This window comes from Mustelus asterias, chromosome 18 (genome assembly GCF_964213995.1).
Source record: "Mustelus asterias chromosome 18, sMusAst1.hap1.1, whole genome shotgun sequence".
Lineage (NCBI taxonomy): Eukaryota > Metazoa > Chordata > Chondrichthyes > Carcharhiniformes > Triakidae > Mustelus > Mustelus asterias.
The window spans coordinates 31011097-31037324 of NC_135818.1; the positions used below are offsets into that span (position 1 = coordinate 31011097).

At 45.0% G+C, this 26228-nt stretch overlaps 1 protein-coding gene across 1 annotated transcript in view; it reads left to right on the top strand.

Moving 5' to 3' along the window:
* Nucleotides 1–26228, top strand: part of dpf3 (double PHD fingers 3) — a 177958-nt gene that overhangs the window by 55110 nt on the left and 96620 nt on the right. Inside the window, exon 2 of the mRNA XM_078233723.1 lies at nucleotides 11651–11811. Within this exon, the coding sequence (XP_078089849.1) occupies nucleotides 11651–11811 (161 nt within the window). The remainder of the gene's footprint in view (nucleotides 1–11650; nucleotides 11812–26228) is intronic.

The window sequence follows — 26228 nt, forward strand, 5'->3', positions numbered from 1 at the left end:
CCTACACATTTACCCGCTAATCCCTCTAACCTACGCATCTCAGGACACTAAGGGGCAATTTTAGCATGGCCAATCAACCTAACCCGCACATCTTTGGACTGTGGGAGGAAACCGGAGAACCCGGAGGAAACCCACGCATAGAAATAGAAATAGAAACCCTACAGTACAGAAAGAGGCCATTCGGCCCATCGAGTCTGCACCGACCACAATCCCACCCAGGCCCTACCCCCATATCCCTACATATTTTACCCACTAATCCCTCTAACCTACGCACCTCAGGACACTAAGGGGCAATTTAATCATGGCCAATCAACCTAACCCGCACATCTTTGGAATGTGGGAGGAAACCGGAGCACCCGGAGGAAACCCACACAGACACGAGGAGAATGTGCAAACTCCGCACAGACAGTGACCTAAGCTGGGAATCGAACCCAGGTCCCTGGAGCTGTGAAGCAGCAGTGCTAACCACTGTGCTCAGAGAATACAGCAGGATATAGATAGGCTGGAAAATTGGGCGGAGAAATGGCAGATGGAATTTAATCCAGATAAATGCGAAGTGATGCATTTTGGTAGATCTAATGCAGGGGAAGCTATACAATAAATGGCAGAACCATCAGGAGTATAGGCACACAGAGGGATCTGGGTGTGCAAGTACACAGATCCTTAAAGGTGGCAGCACAGGTGGAAAAGGTGGTGAAGAAGGCATGTGGCATGCTTGCCTTTATTGGACGGGGCATAGAGTATAGAAGTTGGCATATGATGTTGCAGTTATATAGAACGTTGGTTAGGCCACATTTGGAATACTGCGTCCAGTTCTGCTCGCCACACTACCAGAAGGACGTGGAGGTTTTGGAGAGAGTGCAGAAAAGGTTTACCAGGATGTTGCCTGGTCTTAGCTATGAGGAGAGATTTGAGTAAACTAGGGTTGTTCTCCCTGGAAAGACGGAGGTTGAGGGGCGACCTAATAGAAGTTTATAAAATTATGAAGGGCATAGATAGGGTGAACAGTTGGAAGCTTTTTCCCAGGTCAGAAATGACAAACACAAGGGGTCACAAGTTCAAGGTAAGGGGGGCAAGGTTCAATACGGATATGCGGGGGACGTATTTTACACAGAGGGTAGTGGGGGCCTGGAATGCACAACCAAGCAAGGTGGTTGAGGCAGACAACTCGGATCATTTAAGACTTATCTCGATAGCCACATGAACAGACTGGGAATAGAGGAATACAAACGGATGGTCTAGTTAGGAACACATGATCGGTGCAGGCTTGGAGGGCCGAAGAGCCTGTTCCTGTGCTGTATTGTTCTTTGACTCAGGGGTAGTGCCAGAGGATTGGAGAATTGCCAATGTTACACCCTTGTTCAAAAAAGATGCAAGGATAATCCCAGCAACTATAGTTAAAGTCAGTTAAACTTGGGTGCTTGGAAAGCTTCTAGAAAAAATAATTTACAACAGAATTAAAAACTACTTGGGAAAAGTGAGTTAATTAAGAAAAGCCAGCATAGATTTGTTCAGGACAAATTGTGTCTAACTGACATGCTGGAGCTTTTAGGAGAGGTAACAGTTTTCACAAGGGTATATTTTTTCAAGATAGAAAATTCTGGAAAAACTCATCAGGTCATCAAAGTTTTCTATTTCCACAGATGCTGCCAGACCTGTTGTGTTTTCCTAGCATTTTCTATTTTTGTTTCAGATTCCAACATCCTCAGTATTTTGCTTTTTTAAAAATAAAACATATTCTTTGATAGAATGTGGATTTTGCTGTGTTCGGGAGGGAGTTCCAGGATTTTGATCCAGCAGCAATGAAGGAACGCCGATATATTTTCAAATCAGGATGGTGAGTGGCTTGGAAGTAACTTCCAAGTAGTGGTGTTCCTGTGTATCTGCTGTTATTGTCCTTCTAAATGGGTTTGGAGGGTGCTGTCTAAGGAGGCTTAGTAAGTTCCTGCAGTGCATCTTGTAGATGGTACACACTGCTATCACTGTGCGGTGGAGGGAGTGAATGTTTGTGAATGCGGTGCCAATCAAGTGGGCTGCTTGGGTGGTGTCCAGTTTCTTGAGTTTTGTAGGAGCTGCACTCATCCAGGCAAGTGGAGAGTATTCCATCACACTCCTGACTTCTGCCTTGGGGATGGTGGACGGGCTTTAGGGAGTCAGGAAGTGAGTTATATTCTGCAGAATCCCCAGCCTGTGACTTGCTTGGTAGCCACAGTATTTATACGGCTGGTCCAGTTCAGTTTCTAGTCAATGGTAACCCCAGGATGTTGATCATGGGTGATTCAACATTGATAATGCCATTAAATGTCAAGGAGCGATGGTTAGACTCTCCCTTCATGGAATCATAGAATCCCTACAGTGCCCATTCGGCCCATCGAGTCTGCACTGACAACAATCCCACCCAAGCCCTATCCCCACCTAATTACCATGCTAATCCCTCTAACCTATCACATCCTGGGACACTAAGGGTTAATTTAGCATGTCCTATCAACCTAGCCTGCACATCTTTGGACTGTGGGAGGAAATCGGAGCACTGGGAGAAAACCCACACGAACACTGGGAGAATGTGCAAACAGACAGTGACCCAAGCTGGGAATCGAACCCGGGTCCCTGGAGCTGTGAGGCAGCAGTGCTAGCCCACTGTGCTGCCCTTGTTGGAGATGATCATTGTTGGAGATGATCATTGCCTTGCACTTGTGTGGTGTGAATGTTACTTCCTATTTGTCAGCCCAAGCCAAGATATAATACAGGTCTTACTGCATTTGGAAATGGACTGCTTCAGTAACTGAGGAGTCGCAAATGATGCTTATCATTGTGTAATCATCAGCAAACATCCCCACCTCTGACCTTATGATGGAGGGATGGTCTTTGAAGCAGCTGAAGATGGTTGGGCCCAGGGCACTATCCCGATGGAATTCCTGCAACAGTATTGGTCACAAAGTTAGGTTGAAGAGTATTTTCCTTGGAGCAATGGAAATTGACAGGAGATTTGATAGAAGTGTGTAAAATTGGGAGGTTTGATGGAAAGATTGAGGACAAGGTGTAAAGTAATGGGCAAAAGAAGCTAAAGCATTACAAACAAACTTTAGTTAGAGGGATAGTCCCACAAGTAAATGGCACTTTAGAGAGCCAGTTAGGGGACAATGACAAATGACATCAAGATAAATGCGTAGTGGTCCATTTTGGCAGGTCAAATGGGATGAAGGAGTACAATATAAAGGGAAAGACTCTTAGTACTGTAGAGGATCAGAAGGACCTTGGGGTCTGGGTCCATAGGACTCTAAAATCGGCACCGCAGGTGGAGGAGGTGGTTAAGAAGGCATATGGTGTGCTGGCCTTTATCAATCGAGGGATTGAGTTTAGGAGTCCGGGGATAATGATGCAGTTATATAAGACCCTTGTCAGACCCCACTTGGAGTACTGTGCTCAGTTCTGGTCGCCTCATTACAGGAAGGATGTGGAAAAGATTGAAAGAGTGCAGAGGAGATTTACAAGGATGTTGCCTGGATTGAGTGGCATGCCTTATGAGGATAGGCTGAGGGAGCTCGGTCTTTTCTCCTTGGAGAGACGTAGGATGAGAGGAGACCTAATAGGTTGAGACTTTATTCCCTGGAGCGTAGAAGATTGAGGGGAGATTTGATAGAGGTGTATAAGATTTTAGAACATAGAACAGTACAGCACAGAACAGGCCCTTCGGCCCACGATGTTGTGCCGAGCTTTATCTGAAACCAAGATCAAGCTATCCCACTCCCTATCATCCTGGTGTGCTCCATGTGCCTATCCAATAACCGCTTAAATGTTTCTAAAGTGTCTGACTCCACTATCACTGCAGGCAGTCCATTCCACACCCCAACCACTCTCTGCGTAAAGAACCTACCTCTGATATCCGTCCTGTATCTCCCACCACGAACCCTATAGTTATGCCCCCTTGTAATAGCTCCATCCACCCGAGGAAATAGTCTTTGATGGGTATAGATAGAGTGAATGCAAGCAGGCTTTTTCCGCTGAGACTAGGGGAGAAAAAAACCAGAGGGCATGGGTTAAGGGTGAAAGGAGAAAAGTTTAAAGGGAATATTAGGGGGGGCTTCTTCACGCAGAGAGTGGTGGGAGTGTGGAATGAGCTGCCAGATAAAGTGGTAAATGCGGGGTCACTTTTAACATTTAAGAAAAACTTGGACGGGTTCATGGATGAGAGGGGTGTGGAGGGATATGGTCCAAGTGCAGGTCAGTGGGACTCGGCATAAAATGGTTCGGCACAGACAAGAAGGGCCAAAAGGCCTGTTTCTGAGCTGTAATTTTCTATGGTTCTATGGTTCTAGAGGTGTATAACATGTTGAGAGGCATAGATCGGGTGGACTCTCAGAGGCTTTTTCCCAGGGTGGAAATGTCTGCTACGAGAGGACACAGGTTTAAGGTGCTGGGGGGTAGGTACAGGGGAAATGTTAGGGGGAAGTTTTTCCACACAGAGCGTGGTGGGCGAGTGGAATCGGCTGCCATCAGTGGTGGTGGAGGCGAACTCAATAGGGTCTTTTAAGAGACTCCTGGATGAATACATGAGACTTAATAGGATGAAGGGTTATAGGTAGGCCTAAAAGGTAGGGATATGTTCGGCACAACTTGTGGGGCCGAAGGGCCTGTTTTGTGCTGTAGTTTTTCCATGTTTCTATATGACACCCTCCAGAAAGCAACTGGAAACTGATCATGCACCACCTAGACCAATCATTGATTGATCACTCACTCCTTCAGCCAATTAAGAAATAGCCTTGCCTTATTTAGGCCAATCAGAATTTAATATCATTGATCACACTGTGGGTTGTGGCTTGGAAAGTGTTAAGCACCAGCTTTCACTGAGTAGCAAGTTCCTTCAGAAGTCTTTTTTGATTCAGCAGAAGGTCAGAGCTGAACTAAAAGGCAAAAGTGCTCACGGATATGAGGGTAAAATTCACATGAATTATAAATATTTGCAGTGTAGTTTTCAAATATGTTACTGTTCTTTTGTTTCATTTTCAAAAAGTAACAGGAAACTTAGGGATGATAATCTGGGACAAAATAATTTGCACTTGGAAACGCAGGGTGAAAGTCAGCTTGGATTTGAAGGCAGATTGTGTCTGACAATCTGAGTTTAAAGTAACAGAGGGTTGATGGGTAGTGCCATTGGTATGTATATGGACTTGCAGAAAATGTTTGATAAAGTACCAAATGACTAAATTTGCAAAAACGTCGAAGACTAAAATTGAAGATTCGATGGACAGGGCATGCAGAGGTATGAAATAGATAAAGGGACAGAAAGCAGAGAGTGATGAATAATTGTTTTCCAGACTGGAGAGAAATATAGCGCTGTTCCCTTTGGGTTGATATCAGGCCCTTTTTGATGTATTTAAATAAATGGGAATAGGGTATACCGGGCATAATTTCAAAGTTTTCAGATGACACAAAACCAAATTTAGTAAATAATGAGGACCATATGAAAGGAGTTTAGAAGGACATGAACAGACTGGTGAAATGGATGGACAGATGAATTTAACACAAGTTTCAATACATTTGGATTGGGAGACTGAGGAGAGGCAACATAACTTAAATGTGCAAATAGTATGCAGGAACAGAGAGACCGGGGGTGGGAGAGGGGTTTACAAAAACAGCATATGGGCTCTTGACTAGTTGAAAAGGCCTTTAGGGCTCCTTGGTTAAATTAAAAGGAATAGTATACAAAGCAATGAAGATTCTGCTAAAACAACAACAAACTTTATAAGATACTGTTTAGGCCAATCTGGAGCATTATGTTCAATTCTGGGCACCACACTTTAGGAAGGATGCCAAGGCCTTGGAGAAGATGTAAAAGAGATTTACTAGGATGGCACCAGGGGGAAGTGGTTACAGTTAAAGGGGAGAGTGGAGAAGCTTGGATTCTCCAGAGAGCAGAGAAACTTTAGAGGAATTTTGACAAGAGGTATTCAAATCATGAATGGTAAAATAAATTATGAAGAACTTTTCCAGGGACATAGGATTCAGTAAGCAGACCACACGGTTTAAGGTGATTGGCACAAAAAAGTTTTTTTAACATGGAATGTGTTACCCTTTTTGGGGCAATCACCACATGGAGTTATTCTCATCTGGAATGCATTCCTGAATAGGTAGGTGGTGGAAAGCGATGCAATAGCAATTTTTCAGCAAGGAAATTAATAAATAACTGAGAGTGCAGTTTTATGGGTCTTGGTGGGGAAAAAACAGGAGAGTGAGACTAATTAGAGTAAGAGCCAAAATTAATACGATTGGTTGAATGGTCGCTTTCATCATTCTGTGATTCTGTGGAAGAAAAAGCAAATCTGTATAACATTTGGATTCTGCTTTTAATAACTTGCTTCCCAAGTGGCACAGTGGTTATTACTGCTGCCTCATGGCACCAAGGACCATGAGGTTAAATTCCGGCCTTGGATGACTGTGTGGAGTTTGCACGTTCTTCTTGTGTCTGCATGGGTTTCCTCCGGGTGTTCTGATTTCCTCCCACACTCCACCTGGAAAGCAAGTTAGGTTGATTGGCCATGCTAAATTGCCCCTTAGTGTCCCAAAATTAGTGGGGGTTAGAGAAATTAGTGGGGTAAGCTGTGGGGTTATGGGGATTGGACCTAGGTAAGATGCTCTATCAGAGTGTTGGTGCAGACTCGATGGGCTGAATAGCCTCCTGCACTGCAGGAACTCTATGATTCTAAAGCAAGAGTGAGTGGCGAGAATGGAAGAGTTGCCATAAGCATCCTGAGTTTGGATGAGATTTCAGAAGATTGCGACACCTTTAGAATAATAGGTGGAGTGGTCAAATAGATGGCAGATGAAGTTCACTACCGAAAAGTGCAAGGTGATTCATTTTGGTAGGAAGAACATAGAGAAACAATTTCGAAGAAGTGGTTAAATTCTAAAAGGAGCGCAGGAGAAGAGAGACCTGCTTGTAAATGTGCATAGTGCATAGGTCATTAAGGTGGCAGGACAGGTGGGCACAGCAGTTAATAAAGTGTACAATAGCCTGGGCTTTCTTAACAGGGGAATTGAGTACAAGAGCAAGGAAGTTATGCTAAACTTGTATAAAACACTAACTAGACCTCAGCTGCAGTATTGTGCATAGTTCTGGGCACCACACTTTAAGAAGAATGTGAGTGCATTGGAGAGACTGCAGGAAGAATGTGAATGCATTGGAGAGAGTGCAGAACAGGATTACAAGAATGGTTCTAGGGATGAGAAACTTTGGTTATAAAAATAGATTGGAGAGATTGGGACTCTTCTTGGAGAGAAGGCAACTAAGAGAAGGCAACTAAGGTCGATAAGTCCCCTGGGCCTGATGAAATGTATCCTAGGATTCTTTGGGAGGCGAGGGATGAGATTGCAGAGCCTTTGGCTTTGATCTTTGGGTCCTCGCAGTCCACGGGGATGGTGCCAGAGGACTGGAGAGTGGCAAATGTTGTTCCTCTGTTTAAGAAAGGGAATAGAAATGACCCTGGTAATTATAGACCGGTTAGTCTGACTTCGGTGGTTGGTAAATTGATGGAAAAGGTCCTTAGGGATGGGATTTACGACCATTTAGAAAGATGCGGATTAATCCGGGATAGTCAGCACGGATTTGTGAAGGGCAAATCGTGCCTCACAAATTTGATAGAATTTTTTGAGGAGGTAACTAGGTGTGTTGATGAAGGTAGGGCGGTTGATGTCATATACATGGATTTTAGTAAGGCGTTTGATAAGGTCCCCCATGGTCGGCTTATGATGAAAGTAAGGAGGTGTGGGATAGAGGGAAAGTTGGCCGATTGGATAGGTAACTGGCTGTCTGATCGAAGACAGAGGGTGGTGGTGGATGGAAAATTTTCGGACTGGAGGCAGGTTGCTAGCGGAGTGCCGCAGGGATCGGTGCTTGGTCCTCTGCTCTTTGTGATTTTTATTAATGACTTAGAGGAGGGAGCTGAAGGGTGGATCAGTAAATTTGCTGATGACACCAAGATTGGTGGAGTAGTGGATGAGGTGGAGGGGTGTTGTAGGCTGCAAAGAGACATAGATAGGATGCAAAGCTGGGCTGAAAAATGGCAAATGGAGTTTAACCCTGATAAATGTGAGGTGATTCATTTTGGTAGGACTAATTTAAATGTGGATTACAGGGTCAAAGGTAGGGTTCTGAAGACTGTGGAGGAACAGAGAGATCTTGGGGTCCATATCCACAGATCTCTAAAGGTTGCCACTCAAGTGGATAGAGCTGTGAAGAAGGCATATAGTGTGTTAGCTTTTATTAACAGGGGGTTGGAGTTTAAGAGCCGTGGGGTTATGCTGCAACTGTACAGGACCTTGGTGAGACCGCATTTGGAATATTGCGTGCAGTTCTGGTCACCTCACTATAAGAAGGATGTGGAAGCGCTGGAAAGAGTGCAGAGGAGATTTACCAGGATGCTGCCTGGTTTGGAGTGTCGGTCTTATGAGGAAAGGTTGAGGGAGCTGGGGCTGTTCTCTCTGGAGCGGAGGAGATTGAGGGGAGACTTAATAGAGGCTTATAAAATGATGAAGGGGATAGATCGAGTGAACGTTCAAAGACTATTTCCTCGGGTGGATGGAGCTATTACGAGGGGGCATAACTATAGGGTTCATGGTGGGAGATATAGGAAGGATATCAGAGGTAGGTTCTTCACGCAGAGAGTGGTTGGGGTGTGGAATGGACTGCCTGCAGTGATAGTGGAGTCAGACACTTTAGGAACATTTAAGCGGTTATTGGATAGGCACATGGAGCACACCAGGATGGTAGGGAGTGGGATAGCTTGACCTTGGTTTCAGATGAAGGTCGGCACAACATCGTGGGCCGAAGGGCCTGTTCTGTGCTGTACTGTTCTATGTTCTATGTAGTTTTAATAGAGATGTTCAAACTCATGAGGAGGCTGGACAGAAACTATTCCTGCTCATAAAAGGATCATGAACAACAGGGCACAGAGTTAAAGTGATTTGCCAAAAAAGCACGTGCAATGTTGGAAAAACAATTTTCCCACAGTGAGTGGTTTAGGTTTGGAATACACTGCCTGGAAACATGGTGGAGGCAGGTTCAATTGAGACATTCAAGAGGGCATTGTTTCTATTCAAATCACCATTCCAATGTGCAGGGGTGTGAGGAAAAGACAGGAGAATGGCGCTACGCGTAATGTTCATTCGAAGAGCTGGTGCAGACATGATGGGTTGAATGGCCCCTGGCTGCAACGCAACATTTTTGATTCTATGGAACCAAACTTGAAGTGGCAAGCAGTGAGGATGATACAAATTACCTGTAACATGACATAGAGAGTTAACATTTTGGGTCCGTATGGCTGTTCTTTAGTGGCAGATGGAATGACCATAGTTTTCCCGAACTTAACTCGTCTCACATCCTTTCTAAAGTGTGGCGATCAGAACAGAATGCAATACACTAGTCATGGCCTGAACAGAGCTGGACAAAGGTTCAATGTAGCTTCCTTGATTATGTACTTAATGCCTTTATTTATGAAGCCCAGGATCCCAAAGGTTTTGCTAACTCTCCTGCCACCTTCAAAGATATATTTCTGTCCTTCACACTCTTTAGAATTGTGTGATATTGCCTCTCTCTATCCCTTCTGCCAAAATGCAGAAGGGATAGAGAGAGGCAATATCGCACAATTCTAAAGAGTGTGAAGGATAGAAAAATATCTTTGAAGGTGGCAGGAGAGTTCAGGCCATGACTAGTGTATTGCGTTCTGTTCTGATTGCCACACTTTAGAAAGGATGTGAGACGGTCCTTGATTGGGTGCAAAGGAAATTTACCAGAATTGTTTCAGCGTGGGGGCTTTGAGCTGCGAGTTAAGTTCGGGAAAACTATGGTCATTCTCCTTGGAATAAAGGAGATTGAGGCGAGGTTTGAGAGAGGTGAACAATATTGTGACAGGTTTAGATAAAGTAGACAAGGCAAAGTTGTTCCCAGTTACTGATGGTAGGAGGACTAGAGGACACAAAAATAAGGCTTTAAGCAAGAGATGCAGGGACTGGTATTGACCTCGAATTCTGAGGGTGGTGGAGCCTTCAGCAATGAATATAGAATATAGAACAGTACAGCACAGTACAGGCCCTTCGGTTTACGATGTTGTCTGAAACCAAGATCAAGCTATCCCACTCCCTATCATCCTGGTGTGCTCCATGTGCCTATCCAATAACCGCTTGAAAGTTCCTAAAGTGTCCGACTCCACTATCACAGCAGGCAGTCCATTCCACACCCCAACCACTCTCTGCGTAAAGAACCTACCTCGGACATCCCTCCAATATCTCCCTCCATGAACCTTATCGTTATGCCCCCAAGTAACAGCTACATCCACCTGAGGAAATAGTCTCTGAACGTCCACTCTATCTATCCCCCTCATCATCTTATAAACCTCTATTAAGTTGCCTCTCAACCTCCGCTCTAAAGAGAAAAGCCCTAGCTCCCTCAACCTTTCCTCATAAGACCTATCCTCCAAACCAGGCAGCATCCTGGTAAATCATCTTTGCATTCTTTCCAGTGCTTCCACATCCTTATAGTGAGGAGACCAGAACTGCACACAATATTCCAAATGTGGTCTCACCAAGGTCCTGTACAGTTGCAGCATAACCCCACAGCTCTTAAACTCAAACCCCCTGTTAATAAACACTAACACACTATAGGCCTTCTTCACGGTTCTATCCACTTGAGTGGCAACCTTCAGAGATCTGTGGATATGAACCCCAAGATCTCTCTGTTCCCCCACATTCCTCAGAACCCTACCTTTGACCCTGTAATCCGCATTCAAATTTGTCCTACCAAAATGAATCACCTCGCACTTATCAGGGTTAAACTCCATCTGCATTTTTCGGCCCAGCTCTGCATCCTATCAATGTCTCTTTGCAGCCTACAACAACCCTCCACCTCATCCACTACTCCACCAATCTTGGTGTTATCAGCAAATTTACTGATCCACCCTTCAGCCCCCTCCTCCAAGTCATTTATAAAAATCACAAATAGCAGAGGACCCAGCACTGATCCTTGTGGTACACCGCTGGTAACTGGTCTCCAATCTGAAAATTTTCCATCCACCACCACCCTCTGTCTTCTATGAGATAGCCAGTTACTTCTCCAATCGGCCAAATATCCCTCTATCCCACACCTCCTTACTTTCTTCATGAGCCGACCATGGGGGACCTTATCAAATGCCTTACTAAAATCCATGTATATGACATCAACTGCTCTACCTTCTTCTACACTGCTCTACCTTCATCTACACAATGATTTCAATAGGAAATTGGATTGACACTTCATAATGCCCTAACTACGTGAGGGGTTGTGGGTTTTACACAAAAGGAAAAAGCTGTGGTTTGTGCACGTAGATTCAAACAACAACAGATTTGTTGAAGGAACTCTTGCCTGTACAGAGGACAGACCGAAACTGAAAGCAACAGCCTGTGGAACACCCTAATGACATCATCATCAAATTGTGTGATCAGCTCTTAAAGCAATCTGCAACCACTTAAAGATATAACACATATCAAGAAAATTAACTTACAGGACTATCATTGACTTTAGCTTTAGCACTCGGTTGAATTTCTCCTTTTTCAGGGTACATGTGTGCGTGCATGTATTTTGAACTCCCTCTAATGATAAACCGCTCCTTGTGTTGTATAGACTGGGAGAGCAGTTCTACAAGGAAGCCATTGAACATTGTCGGAATTACAATGCCCGCCTGTGTGCAGAGCGCAGTGTCCGCCTGCCATTCCTGGATTCTCAGACTGGCGTCGCTCAAAATAATTGCTACATATGGATGGAAAAGAGACACCGAGGTCCAGGTGTGTGTTAGTGTTAACTTGGATGTTTGGAGTTCAGTAGTTGATGCTGAAATTGGCACACACGTATTTGGAATACAATTGTAGTTTTTAAATTTTGGCAGAAAATTTTAAGAAGTGATGTGCCTTCAATCATTGATTTTTTTTTGATTGCTGCTAATGTCACTTAATGCCTCTGCTGGGGAATGAGAGGCTTGAAGTGAAGTACTGGTGGACTGATTAAGATTCTCTGCTCCATCATCTGACCTGTTCCACACAATTGGGATACCCTGCATACCACCACTCACACACTTGATATCCCAACTGAAACCAGGTGATCTCTTGAGTGAAAGAAGAAAACAGAAACAAGCAAGGTTAATTTAAGGGAAAAACATCTGGGAAGTTCCCCTCTGACCCACTTAGGCAAGTGAAATGAGTTTAGGAAATCACTCCAGCCGTGAATTCCTTGTATTAGCCATCATTTGAGAGGGACAGTGTTGTCGAGGGGAGTACTGAGATGCAGGCTGTCGGATTGGACGGGATTGAGGTTCATAAGGAGGAGGCGTTAGCAATTCTGGAAAGGGTAAAAATAGATAAGTCCCCTGGGCCGGATGGGATTTATCCTAGGATTCTCTGGGAGGCTAGAGAGGAGATTGCAGAGCCTTTGGCTTTGATTTTTGTGTCGTCATTGTCTACAGGAACAGTGCCAGAAGACTGGAGGATAGCAAATGTTGTCCCCTTGTTCAAGAAGGGGAGTAGGGACAACCCTGGTAATTATAGACCGGTGAGCCTTACTTCTGTTGTGGGTAAAGTATTGGAAAGGATTATAAGAGATAGGATTTATAATCACCTAGAAAGGAATAATTTGATTAGGGATAGTCAGCACGGTTTTGTGAAGGGTAGGTCGTGCCTCACAAACCTTATTGAGTTCTTTGAGAAGGTGACCAAAGAGGTGGATGAAGGTAAAGCGGTTGATGTGGTGTATATGGATTTCAGCAAAGCATTTGATAAGGTTCCCCATGGTAAGCTATTGCAGAAAATACAGACACATGGGATTGAGGGTGATTTAGTGGTTTGGATCAGGAATTGGCTGGCTGTAAGAAAACAGAGGGTGGTGGTTGGTGGGAAATATTCATCCTGGAGTTCAGTTACTAGTGATATACCGCAAGGATCTGTTTTGGGGCCACTGCTGTTTGTCATTTTTATTAATGACCTGGATGAGGGTGTGGAAGGATGGATTAGTAAATTTGCGGATGACACTAAAGTCGGTGGAGTTGTAGACAGTGCAGAGGGAAGTGGCAGGTTACAGAGGGACATAGATAACATAGAACATAGAACAGTACAGCACAGAACAGGCCCTTCGGCCCACGATGTTGTGCCGAGCTTTATCTGAAACCAAGATCAAGCTATCCCACTCCCTATCATCCTGGTGTGCTCCATGTGCCTATCCAATAACCGCTTAAATGTTCCAAAAGTGTCTGACTCTACTATCACTGCAGACAGTCCATTCCACACCCCAACTACTTTCTGCGTAAAGAACCTACCTCTGATATCCTTCCTATATCTCCCACCACGAACCCTATAGTTATGCCCCCTTGTAATAGCTCCATCCACCCGAGGAAATAGTCTTTGAACGTTCACTCTATCAATCCCCTTCATCATTTTATAAACCTCTATTAAGTCTCCCCTCAGCCTCCTCCGCTCCAGAGAGAACAGCCCTAGCTCCCTCAACCTTTCCTCATAAGACCTACCCTCCAAACCAGGCAGCATCCTGGTAAATCTCCTCTGCACTCTTTCCAGCGCTTCCACATCCTTCTTATAGTGAGGTGACCAGAACTGCACACAATATTCCAAATGTGGTCTCACCAAGGTCCTGTACAGTTGCAGCATAACCCCACGGCTCTTAAACTCCAACCCCCTGTTAATAAAAGCTAACACACTATAGGCGTTCTTCACAGCTCTATCCACTTGAGTGGCAACCTTTAGAGATCTAAAGGATATGGACCCCAAGATCTCTCTGATCCTCCACAGTCTTCAGAACCCTATCTTTGACCCTGTAATCCACATTTAAATTAGTCCTACCAAAATGAATCACCTCACATTTATCAGGGTTAAACTCCATTTGCCATTTTTCAGCCCAGCTTTGCATCCTATCTATGTCTCTATGATAAGCTGCAGAGCTGGGCTGAGGTGGCAAATGGAGTTTAATGTGGAAAAGTGTGAGGTGATTCACTTTGGAAGGAGTAACAGGAATACAGAGTACTGGGCTAATGGTAAGATACCTGGTAGTGGGGATGAACAGAGGGATCTGGGTGCCCCTGTGCATAGATCCCTGAAAGTTGGCACCCAGGTTGATAGGATTGTTAAGAAGGCGTACAGTGTGTTAGCTTTTATTGGTAGAGGGATTGAGTTTCAGAGCCAGGAGGTCATGCTGCAACTGTACAAAACTCTGGTGCGGCCGCACTTGGAGTATTGCGTACAGTTCTGGTTGCCGCATTATAGGAAAGATGTGGAAGCGTTGGAAAGGGTGCAGAGGAGATTTACCAGGATGTTGCCTGGTATGGTGGGAAAATCGTATGAGGGAAGGCTGAGGGACTTGAGGTTGTTTTTGTTAGAGAGAAGATGGTTAAGCGGTGACTTAATAGAGGCATACAAGATGATCAGAGGATTAGATTGGGTGGATAGTGAGAGCCTTTTTCCTCAGATGGTGATGGCTAACACGAGGGGACATAGCTTTAAATTGAGGGGTGAGAGATATAGGACAGATGTTAGAGGTAGGTTCTTTACTCAGAGAGTAATAAGGGCGTGGAATGCCCTGCGTGCAGCAGTAGTGGACTCGTCAACATTAAGAGCATTCAAATGGTTATTGGATAAACATATGGATGATATTGGAATAGTGTAGATTAGAGGGTCTTTAGATTGGTTTCACTGGTCGGCGCAACATCGAGGGCCGAAGGACCTGTACTGCGCTGTAATGTTCTATGTTCTATCTTTAGTACACCCCAACTAGTTTTGGTGTGCTCCACCACTCTTTTATTTCCCCAGGCTCTGTTTTCATGGAGCCACGATTGATGCATGGCAATCAAATTATAGAGCAATTTACAGCACAGAAAGGCAAGACAAAGAACAAACACAGCACAGGAACAGGCCCTTCAGCCCTCCAAGCCTGTGCCAATCATTATGCCCCAACTAAATTTTTAAGAGAACCTTCTGCCCTTACTCAGATCATTTCCCTCTATTTCCTCCCTATTCATGTGCCCATCCAGATGCCTCTTAAATGTTGGAAATGTGCCTGCTTCCACCACCTCCTCTGGCAATGCATTCCAGGCACCCAGCACTCTGTGTGAAAAACTTTCCCCGCACATCTCCCTTGAAGAACGAAGAACATTACCCCCTGTGGTCATCCCCCTCGCTAACAAGTATACGTTTTGGATACTGCTGGGGGGGATGGCCTATCAGTGGATAACAGCAGCAGCAGCCAAAGCAGTGGCACCACAGCTGGCTCTGTTGTTAAGCAGGGAGGGACAAAGAGCACCAGAGCAATAGTTATAGGGGACTCTATAGTTAGGGGTGCAGATAGACGCTTCTGTGAATGTGAAAGAGACTCCAGCATGGTATGTTGCCTCCCTGGTGCCAGGGTCCAGGATGTCTCTGAACAGCAGAAAGCATTCTGAAGGGAAAGAGTGAGCAACCTCAGTACAAGGTCGTGGTACACATTGGTACTAACGACATTGGCAGGAAGAGTGATGAGGTCCTGCAGCAGCAGTTTAGGGAGTTAGGTAGAAAGTTAAAAAGCAGGACCTCTAGTGTTGTAATCTCAGGATTACTCCCTGTGCCACGTGCTAGTGAGGCTAGGAACAGGAAGATAGTGCAGCTCAACACGTGGCTAAACAGCTGGTGTAGGACGGAGGGTTTCAGATATCTGGACCATTGGGGTCTCTTCCGGGGCAGGTGGGACCTATACAAGAAGGACGGGTTGCACCTAAACTGGAAGGGCATAAACATTCTGGCTGGGAGGTTTGCTAGTGTCACACGGGAGGATTTAATCTAGTTTGGCAGGGGGGATGGGAACCAAAGCAAAGGTGAATTAGCTGAAGGGGAACCAGAGAGTAGGGCCAGTAAGACTAACGACATTGGCAGGAAGAGTGATGAGGTCCTGCAGCAGCAGTTTAGGGAGTTAGGTACAAAGTTAAAAAGCAGGACCTCTAGGGTTGTAATCTCAGGATTACTCCCTGTGCCATGTGGTTTGGTTGCTAATCAAAGAGGGTCTGGTGGACTGAAGTGCATTTGTTTCAATGCAAGAAGTGTGACGGTTAAGGCAGATGAACTTAGAGCTTGGATTAGTACTAGGAACGATGATGTTGTTGCCATTACAGAGACTTGGTTAAGGGAAAGTCAGGATTGGCAGTTTAACATTCCAGGATACAGATGTTTCAGGTGGGATAGAGGGGGATGTAAAAGGGGTGGGGGAGTTGCACTACTGGTTAAGGAGAATATCACAGCTGCACTGCGGGAGGACACCTCGGAGGGCTCATAGAGCGAGGCAATATGGGTAGAGCTCAGGAATAGGAAGTGTGTAGTCTCAATGTTGGGGATTTACTATAGGCCACCCAACTGCCAGCGAGAGATAGAGGAACAGATATATCGGCAGATTTTGGCAAGGTGTCAAAGTAACAGGGTGTTGTGGCAGGAGATTTTAACATCCCCTATATTAGAATGATAGAAACCCTACAGTGCAGAAAGAGGCCTTTTGGCCCATCGAGTCTGCACCGACCACAATCCCACCCAGGCCCTACCCTCTTATCCCTACATATTTACCTGCTAATCCCTCTAACCTACGCATCTCAGGACACTAAGGGGCAATGTTAGCATGGCCAATCAACCTAACCCACACATCTTTGGACTGTGGGAGGAAACCGAAGCACCCGGAGGAAACCCACGCAGACACGTGGAGAATGTGCAAACTCCACACAGACAGACATCTATTTTGACTGGGACTCACTTAGTGCTTGGGGCTTGGGTGGAGCAGAGTTTGTAAGGAGCATCCAGGAGGGCTTCTTGAAACAGTATGTAGATGGAGCAACTAGGGAAGGGGCCATACTGGACCTGGTATTGGGGAATGAGCCCGGCCAGGTGGTCGATGTTTCAGTGGGGGAGCAGTTCCGGAACAGTGACCACAATTCAGTAAGCTTTAAGGTACTGATGGATAAAGATAATTGTAGTCCTCAACTTAAGGTGCTAAATTGGGGGAAGGCTAATTACAACAATATTTGGCAGGAACTGAAGAATGTAGATTGGGAGCAGATGTTTGAGGGCAAATCAACATCTGGCACGTTGGAGGCTTTCAAGTGTAAGTTGATAAGGATTCGGGACCGGCACATTCCTGTAAGGATTCACCTAGTTGGACTATCTACATACTGTTTCAAGAAGCCCTCCTGGATGCTCCTTACAAACTCTGCCCCATCCAAGCCCCAAGCACTAAGTGAGTCCCAGTCAATATAGATGTCTGTCTGTGTGGAGTTTGCACATTCTCCTCGTGTCTGCGTATGGAAAGTTTTGGGAATCTTTTGATAACGAGAGATATTGTGAGCCGAGTCAAAGAGAAAAAGGAAACATTTGTCAAAGCTAGGAGGCTGGGAACACATGAAGCAAGTATGGAATACAAGGAAAGTAGAAAGAATCTTAAGCAAGGTGTAAAGAGGGCTAAAAGGGGTCACGAAAAAGCATTGGCCAGCACAATTCAGGAAAATCCCAAGGCTTTTTATACATATATAAAGAGCAAGAGGGTAGCCAGAGAGAGGGTTGGCCCACTCAAGGACAAGGGAGGGAATCTATGCGCGGAGCCAGAGCAAATGAGCGAGGTATTAAATGAGTATTTCACATCAGTATTCACCAAAGAGAAGGACTTGGTGGGTGATGAGTCTAGGAAAGAGTGTGTAGATTGTTTAAGTCATTTTGAGATCAAAAAGGAGGAGGTATTGGGGTTCTTGAGAAACATTAAGGTAGACAAGTCCCCAGGGCCTGATGGGATATACCCCAGAATACTGAGAGAGGCAAGGGAGGAAATTGCTGGGGTCTTGAGAGAAATCTTGGTAGCCTCATTGGCTACAGAGGAAGTCACAGAGGATTGGAGAATAGCCAATGTTGTTCCTTTGTTTAAGAAGGGGAGCAAGAATAATCCAGGTAATTACAAGCAGGTGAGCCTTACATCAGTGGTAGGGAAATAATTGGAGAGGATTCTTCGAGACAGGATTTATTCCCACTTGGAAATGAATGGACATATTAGTGAGAGGCAACATGGTTTTGTGAAGGGGAGGTCGTGTCTCATTAACTTGATCGAGTTTTTCGAGGAAGTGACGAAGATGATTGATGAGGGTAGGGCAATGGATGTTGTCTACGTGGACTTCAGTAAGGCCTTTGACAAGGTCCCTCATGGCAGACGGGGATCAGAGGTGAGCTGGCAAGGTGGATAGAAAACTGGCTCGGTCAAAGAAGAGAGAGGGTAGCAGTGGAAGTGTGTGTTTCTGAATGGAGGGCTGTGACAAGTGGCGTTCCTCAGGGATCAGTGTGGACCTTTGCTGTTTGTAATATATATAAATGATTTGGAGGAAAATGTAACTGGATTGATTAGTAAGTTTGCGGACGACACAAACGTTGGTGGATTTGCGGATAGCGATGAGGACCATCAGAGGATACAGCAGGATATAGATCAGTTGGAGACTTGGGCGGAGAGATGGCAGATGGAGTTTAATCCGGACAAATGTGAGGTACTGCATTTTGGAAGGTCTAATACAAATAGGAAATGTACAGTAAATGGCAGAACCCTTCAGAGTATTGATAGGCAAAAGGCTCTGAGTGTACAGGTCTCAAAGTGGCAAAGCAGGTGGAGAAGGTAGTCAAAGAAGGCATACGGCATGCTTGCCTGGGACATTAAGTTTAAAAATTGGCAAGTCATGTTGCAGCTCTATAGAACCTTAGTTAGGCCGCACTTGGAACATTGTGATCGCCACACTACCAGAAAGATGTGGAGAGGGTACAGAAAAGATTTACCAGGATGTTGCCTGGTGTGGAGGGCATTAGCTATGAAGAGAGGTTGGAGAAACTTGGTTTGTTCTCACTGGAACGACGGAGGTTGAGGGGAGACCTGACAGAAGTCTAAAAGATTATGAGAGGCATGGACAGAGTGGATAGTCAGAAGCTTTTTCCCAGGGTGGAAGAGTCAATTACGAGGGGACACAGGTTTAAGGTGTGAGGGGCAAGGTTTAAAGGAGATGTACGAGGCAATTCTTTTACACAGAGGGTGGTGGGTGCCTGGAACCTGCTGCTGGGGGAGGTAGTGGAAGTTAAGGGGCATCTTGACAAATACATGAATAGGATGGGAATAGAGGGATATGGTCCCCGGAAGGGTAGGGGGTTTTAGTTAAGTTGGGCAGCATGGTTGGTGCAGGCTTGGAGGGCTGAAGGGCCTCTTCCTGTGCTGTAATTTTCTTTGTTCTTCGGCTCACCAAGTCTGTGCTGACACAGATGCCTCTGTCATATTTACGTGCCTCTACGTGGTCCATATCCCTCTATTCCCTGCCTATTCATGTATCTATCCAGATGCCTCTTGATTGTTGGTATAGAATCTGCTTCCACCACCTCTTTCGGAAGCGCGTTCCAGGCATTCACCACCCTCTGTGTGGAAAAACTTGCCCCTTGCGTCTCTTTTAAACATCTCCCTCTTGCTTTCAATCTATGCCCCTAATGATTGACCCTTCGACCCTGGGAAAAAGACTCTGACTATCCACTCTACCCAAGCCTTGTAAACATAGTCTTGTAAACTTCTATCAGGTCCCCCCTCATCCTCTGACACTCCAATGAAAATAATCCAAGTTTGTTCAACCTTCCTTCATAGTCCATATTCTCCAAACCAGGTAACATCCTGGTAAATCTTTTCTGCGCCCTTTCCAAAGCATCAACATCCTTCGGTTAGTGTGACGACCAGAATTCTACACAATTCTCCAAATGCGGCCTAACCAAAGTCTTACACAGCTGCAACATGATTTTCCAATTCTTGTACTCAATACCTCGACCGATGAAGACCAGCATGCCATACCGCCTTCTTGACCACCTTGTCCACCTGGATCTGCACACCTAGATCCCTCTGTATGCTAATATTTCTAAGGGCTCTACCATTTACTGTATACTTTCCTTCTGCAAGCCCTTCCAAACTACATCACCTCACATTTGTCCGGGTTAAATTCCATCTGCCATCTTTCGGCCCAGGTCTCCAGCCGATTTATATCCTGCTGTATCCTCTGACAATCCTCCTCGCTATCCGCTACTCTCTCAATTTTTGTATCATCTGCAAATTTACTAATCAGACTCCAGCACTGATCCTTGTGGAACACCGCTTGTTACAGACCTCCAGTTGGAAATGTACCCTTCCACTGCTATTCTCTGCTTTCTATGCCCAAGCCAAATTGTATCCATCTATGACTTTGACTTCACCTTCCGTATCAGCCTGCCATGAGGAACCTTAGTGAAGGCTTTACTAAAGTCCATGTGTACAACATCCACTGTCCTACCCTGGTCAATTTTTTTTGCTACTTCCTCAAAGTAGTCAATCAAGTTTGTGAGACGTGACCTCCCCTTCACAAAATCACACTGCCTATCGCTAATAATAATACTCTCATCTTCCAGATGTGAGTATATCCTGTCTCCATTAATTTCCCCATCACTGATGTAAGGCTCACAGGCCTGTAATTTCCCGAATTGTCTCTTCTGCCCTTCTAAAACAGAGGAACAATGTTAGCTCCTCTCCAATCCTTTGGTATCTCACCCATGGCTGAAGAGGATACAAAGATTTTGGCCAAGGCCTCAGCAATTTCTTCCCTGACCCCCCTCAGTATTCTGGGATAGACCCCATCTGGCCCTGGGGACTTGTCCATCTTAATGTTTTTCAAAACTCCAATACCACCTCCCATTTTATCTCCACATGTCCTAGAATGTCAACATCCTCCTTTTTACACTCACCTTCCACCACATCCTTCTCCTTTGTGAATATTGATGCAAAGTACTCGTTAAGGACCTCACCTGGCTCCCCATACAAATTCCTCACTGTCCTTGAATGGACCTACCCTTTCCTTAGCTACCCTCTTCCTCCTTATATATGCATAAAAAACCTTGGGATTCTCCTTAATCCTCCCTGCCAAGGACATTTCATGGCCCCTTTTTGCCCCCCTAAGTCCTAGTTTAAGCTCTTTCCTGCTATCCTTGTATTCCACAAGAGCTTTATTCGTTTTTCAAATCCTGAAATTTATGTATGCTTCCTCCTTTTTCACTGATATCTCTTGTCATCCAGGGTTCCCGAAACTTTCCCCCTTGTAATTGACACTTCCACCTTGGGAAAAAGCCTCTGACTATTCATCCCGTCTATCTCATAGTTTTGTAGAATCCTATCGGGTCTCCCCTCAGCTTTCGTCTTTCCATCTATGCTGACTCTCTGTACAGCAATCTAGTCTGTCCCATTCCCTTGCATTATTGGAGGAGCCTTGCCAGTTTATTTTCTTCAAGTGCATAAACAATTCCCTTTTGAATTTGTTGATCATCTCTGCTTCCATCACCCCCTTGTAGGCAGCAACTTCCACTAGCTGTGTTTTTAAAAGAAAAGTTATTTCTTATATTCTCCTGTAGCTCGTGCCCAGAAACCTTTGTGTCCCCTAGTACTTGTACCATCAGTAAATGGGAACAGTTTTGCCTTGTCTACCTAATCTAAACTGGTCATAATCTTCTACACCTCCATCAAATCTTTCCTCATCCTTTTTGCTCCAAGGAGAAAAAGCCCAGCTTCTCCAACCTAGCCCTCCTAGCTAAACTCTCCCAACCTGGAACCATTCTGGTAAGTTTGCTCTGCACTCGCACAAGCTTATCATCTCCTTTCTTAAATGTGGTGACCAGAACTTGACTCAAAACTCGAGTCTAACGGAGAGTTATCCAGACTCGAAACGCTCGCTCTATTCTCTCTGCACAGATGCTGTTAGACCTGCTGAGATTTTCCAATATTTACTGTTTTTGTTAAAGATTCCGGCATCCGCAGTAATTTGCTTTTATAAAAACTCTAGTTGTAATCTAATTGGTTCAACATAACTTCCCCCCCCCCACCCACCCACCTTTTGGACTCAGTGCTTTCATTTATGAAGCCCAAGATCCCATAGGCTTTGCAAACCACTCTCCCAATATGCCAACTTCAAAGATTGATGCACATACATTCCCAGGCATCTCAGTTCCTGCACACTCTTTAGAACTGAGCTATTGAGCCTATATTGCCTTGCCCTATCTCTTCTGCAAAAATACATCAGCTCACACAGGAATTTCCATCTGCTACTGTTCAGGGAAGATTCTTCCTGGGACGAGGAAAGATTGGGCTTGTATTCATTCGGTTTAGAAGGTGAATTTAGTGAAAAATATAAGATCCTGAGGGGACTTCACAGGATTGATACTGAGAGAATGTTCCCCCTTGTGAGAGACTCTGGAACTTTAAAAATAATGAGTCTGCCATTTAAACAGTGATGAGGAGAATGTATTTCTCTGAGACTCATTAGTCTGTGGAAATCTCTTCTGCAGAGAGCAGTGGAGGCTGGGCTATTGAATATTTTTAAGGCAGATTGCTTTGATCATGAGGAATCCGTCGGGTTAGGCAGGAAAGTGATGTTGAGTCCATAATTATTTTGACCTTGATTTATCAAATGGCACTGCAGACTTGAAGAGCCAAATGGCCTAATCCTAATTCGCATTCATGTATATTTGTCTGCCCATTCTGCTAATCTACCTGTGCCCTGGTTCAATTCCCAGCTTTGGGTCACTGTCTGTGTGGAGTTTGCATATTCTCCCCGTGTCAGTGTGCATTTCCTCTGGGTGCTTCGGCTTCCTCCCACAGTCCGAAAGACATGCTGGTTAGGTGCATTGGCCATGCTAAATTCTCCTTCAATGTACCTGAAGAAATGCCAGAGTGTGGCGATGCTGGGATTTTCACAGTAACTTCATTGCAGTGTTAATGTAAGCTGGCTTGTATAAACCCTTATGTAAACTTTAATCAGTTAAATTGATGCATTCTGGGAATCACACTAGCCAGACTGGCTTTTCTGAGATTTCTGCACAGACACACTGGACATGCCAATCGCTGCTGGCAAGCAGACCACCCACAATCTCTCAGCAAGGACGGGCATTCTCCTCCCCAGGACTGAAAGAACAAGTCACTGGGGGATACTCTTTTAACTTGGGAAGGTTAGCATCTGGTGTCTGCACCCTTTGAAGTGATTTGACAGGTATGGATTACTTACCCACTAGCATAGAAACATAGAAAATAAGAGCAGGAGGAGGCCATTCAACCCTTCAAGCCTGCTCCGCTATTCATCACGATCATGGCTGACCATCCAACTCAATAGCCTAATCCTGCTTTTTCCCCATAACCTTTGATCCCATTCGCTGCTATATCCAGCTGCCTTTTGAATACATTCAATGTTTTGGCATCAACTACTACCTGTGGTAATGAATTCCACAGCTCACCACTCTTTGGGTGAAGAAAGGTCTCCTCATGATTTACCCTGAATCATGGTAAATGATTCTAAATGGTCCTAAATGATTTACCCTGAATCCTCAAACTGTGACCCCTGGTTATGGACTCCCCCAACATTGGGAATATCCTCCCTGCATCTACCCTGTCTAATCTTGTTAGAATTTTATAAGTCTCGATGAGATCCCCCCTCATTCGTCTGAACTCCAGTGAAAACAATCCTAACCTAGTCAATCTCTCTTCATACATCAGTCCTGCCATCCCCAGAATCAGCTTGGTAAACCTTCGCTGCACGCCTTCGAAGGCAAGAAGATCTAAATGGATACAAGATTGGCTTCTTGACAGAAGCTAGAGGGTGGTTGTAGAGAGTTGTTTTTCAAACTGGAGGCCTGTGACCAGCCGTGTGCCTCAGGGATCAGTGCTGGGTCCACTGTTATTTGTCATTTATATTAATGATTTGGATGAGAATATAGGAGGCATGGTTAATAAGTTTGCAGATGGCACCAAGATTGGTGGCGTAGTGGATAGTGAAGAAAGTTATCTCCCATTGCAATGGGATCTTGATCACTTGGGCCAGTGGGCTGACGAATGGCAGATGGAGTTTAATTTAGACAAATGCGAGGTGATGCATTTTGTTAGATTGAACCAGGGCAGGACTTACTCAGTTGATGGTAGGGTATTGGGGAGAGTTACAGAACAGAGATCTAGGAGTTCATGTTCATAGGTCCTTGAAAGTGGAGTCATAGGTGGACAGAATGGTGAAGAAGGCATTCAGCATGCTTGGTTTCATTGGTCAGAACATTGAATACAGGAGTTGGAACGTCCTGTTGAAGTTGTACAGGACATTGGTAAGGCCACACTTGGAATACTGTGTACAGTTCTGGTCACCCTATTATAGAAAGGATATTATTAAACTAGAAAGAGTGCAGAAAAGATTTACTAGGATGCTACCGGGACTTGATGGATTGAATTATAAGGAGAGGCTGGATAGACTGGGATTTTTTTCTCTGGAGCATGGGAGGCTGAAGGGTGCTCTTATAGAGGTCTATAAAATAATGAGGGGCATAGATAAGGTGGACAGTCAATATCTTTTCCCAAAGGTAGGGGAGTCTATAACTAGAGGGCATAGGTTTAAGGTGACAGGTACAAAACTGTCCAGAGGGGCAATTCTTTCACACAGAGGGTGGTGAGTGTCTGGAACAAGCTGCCAGAGGTAGTAGTAGAGGCGGATACAATTTTGTCTTTTAAAAAGCATTTAGACAGTTACATGGGTACAATGGGTATAGAGGGATATGGGTCAAATGCGGGCAATTGGGATTAGCTTAGGGGTTTTAAAAAAAAAAGGGCGGCATGGACAAGTTGGGCCGAAGAGCCTGTTTCCATGCTGTAAACCTCTGACTCTAAGACCGTTCCTCAGAAAAGGAGACCAAAACTGCACACAATATTCGAGATGTGACCTCACAAAGGCCCTGTATAATTGGAACAAAAGGAAGTCTCACAACACCAGGTTAAAGTCCAACAGGTTTAGAACATAGAACATAGAAAAACTACAGCACAAACAGGCCCTTCGGCCCACAAGTTGCGCCGGTCATGTCCCTACCTACCTAGGCCTATATATAGGCTTACCTATAACCCTCAATCCTATTAAGTCCCATGTACTCATCCAGAAGTCTCTTAAAAGACCCTATCGAGTTTGCCTCCACCACCATTGACGGCAGCCGATTCCACTCACCCACCACCCTCTGAGTGAAAAACGTACACCTGACATCTCCTCTGTACCTACCCCCCAGCACCTTAAACCTGTGTCCTCTCGTAGCAGCCATTTCAGCCCTGGGAAAAAGCCTCTGAGAATCCACCCGATCTATACCTCTCAACATCTTGAACACCTCTATCAGGTCACCTCTCATCCTTCGTCTCTCCAAGGAGAAAAGACCGAGCTCCCTCAACCTATCCTCATAAGGCATGCCACCCAATCCAACAATTTAACAACGCAAGCTTTCAGAGCGCTGCTCCTTCATCAGGTGAGTGAGAACTTGTGTTCACAAACAGGGCATACGCAGACACAAACTCAATTTACAAGATAATGATATAGTCTCCACATAATTGCAACAACACATTCCTACTCCTGTACTCAACCTCTTGCAATGAAAGCCAACATACTATTTGCCGCCTTTCCCGCCTGCTGCACCTGCATGCTTACATTCAGCAACTGATGCACAAGGACACCCAGGTCCCGCTGCACACTCCCCTCTCCCAATTTACAGCCATTCAGGTAGTAATCTGCCGCCTTGTTTTTGCTTCCAAAGTGAATAACCTCACACTTTTCCAAATTATACTGCATCTGCCATTGATTTGCCCACTCACCCAACCTGTCCAGATCATTCTGAAAGATCTCTGCATTGTCGTCACAGTTCACCCTCCCACCCAACTTGGTATCATCTGCAAACTTTGAGATGTTACATTACTTTCCCTCATTCAAGTCATTAATATATATTCTGAATAGCTAGGGTCCCAGTACCAATCCCTGTGGCACCCCAATAGTTACTAGCTGAAAATTCCTACTCTGTTTCCTCTCTGCCAACCAGTTTTCTATCCATCTCAATACACTTCCCCCAATCCCATGCGCTTTAATCTTGCACGCTAATCTCTTATGCGGGACTTTGTCAAACGCTTTCTGAAAGTCCAAATATACCACATTGACTGACTACCCCTTGTCAACTCTACTCGTTACATCTTCAAATTTGTCAAGCATGATTTCCCCTTCATAAATCCATACTGACTGATCCTGCCACGGCTTTCTAAATGCTCCGCAATAAAGTCAAATGATAATGGATTCGAGAATTTTCCCCAACACCGATGTTAGGCTTACTGGTCTATAATTCCCTGT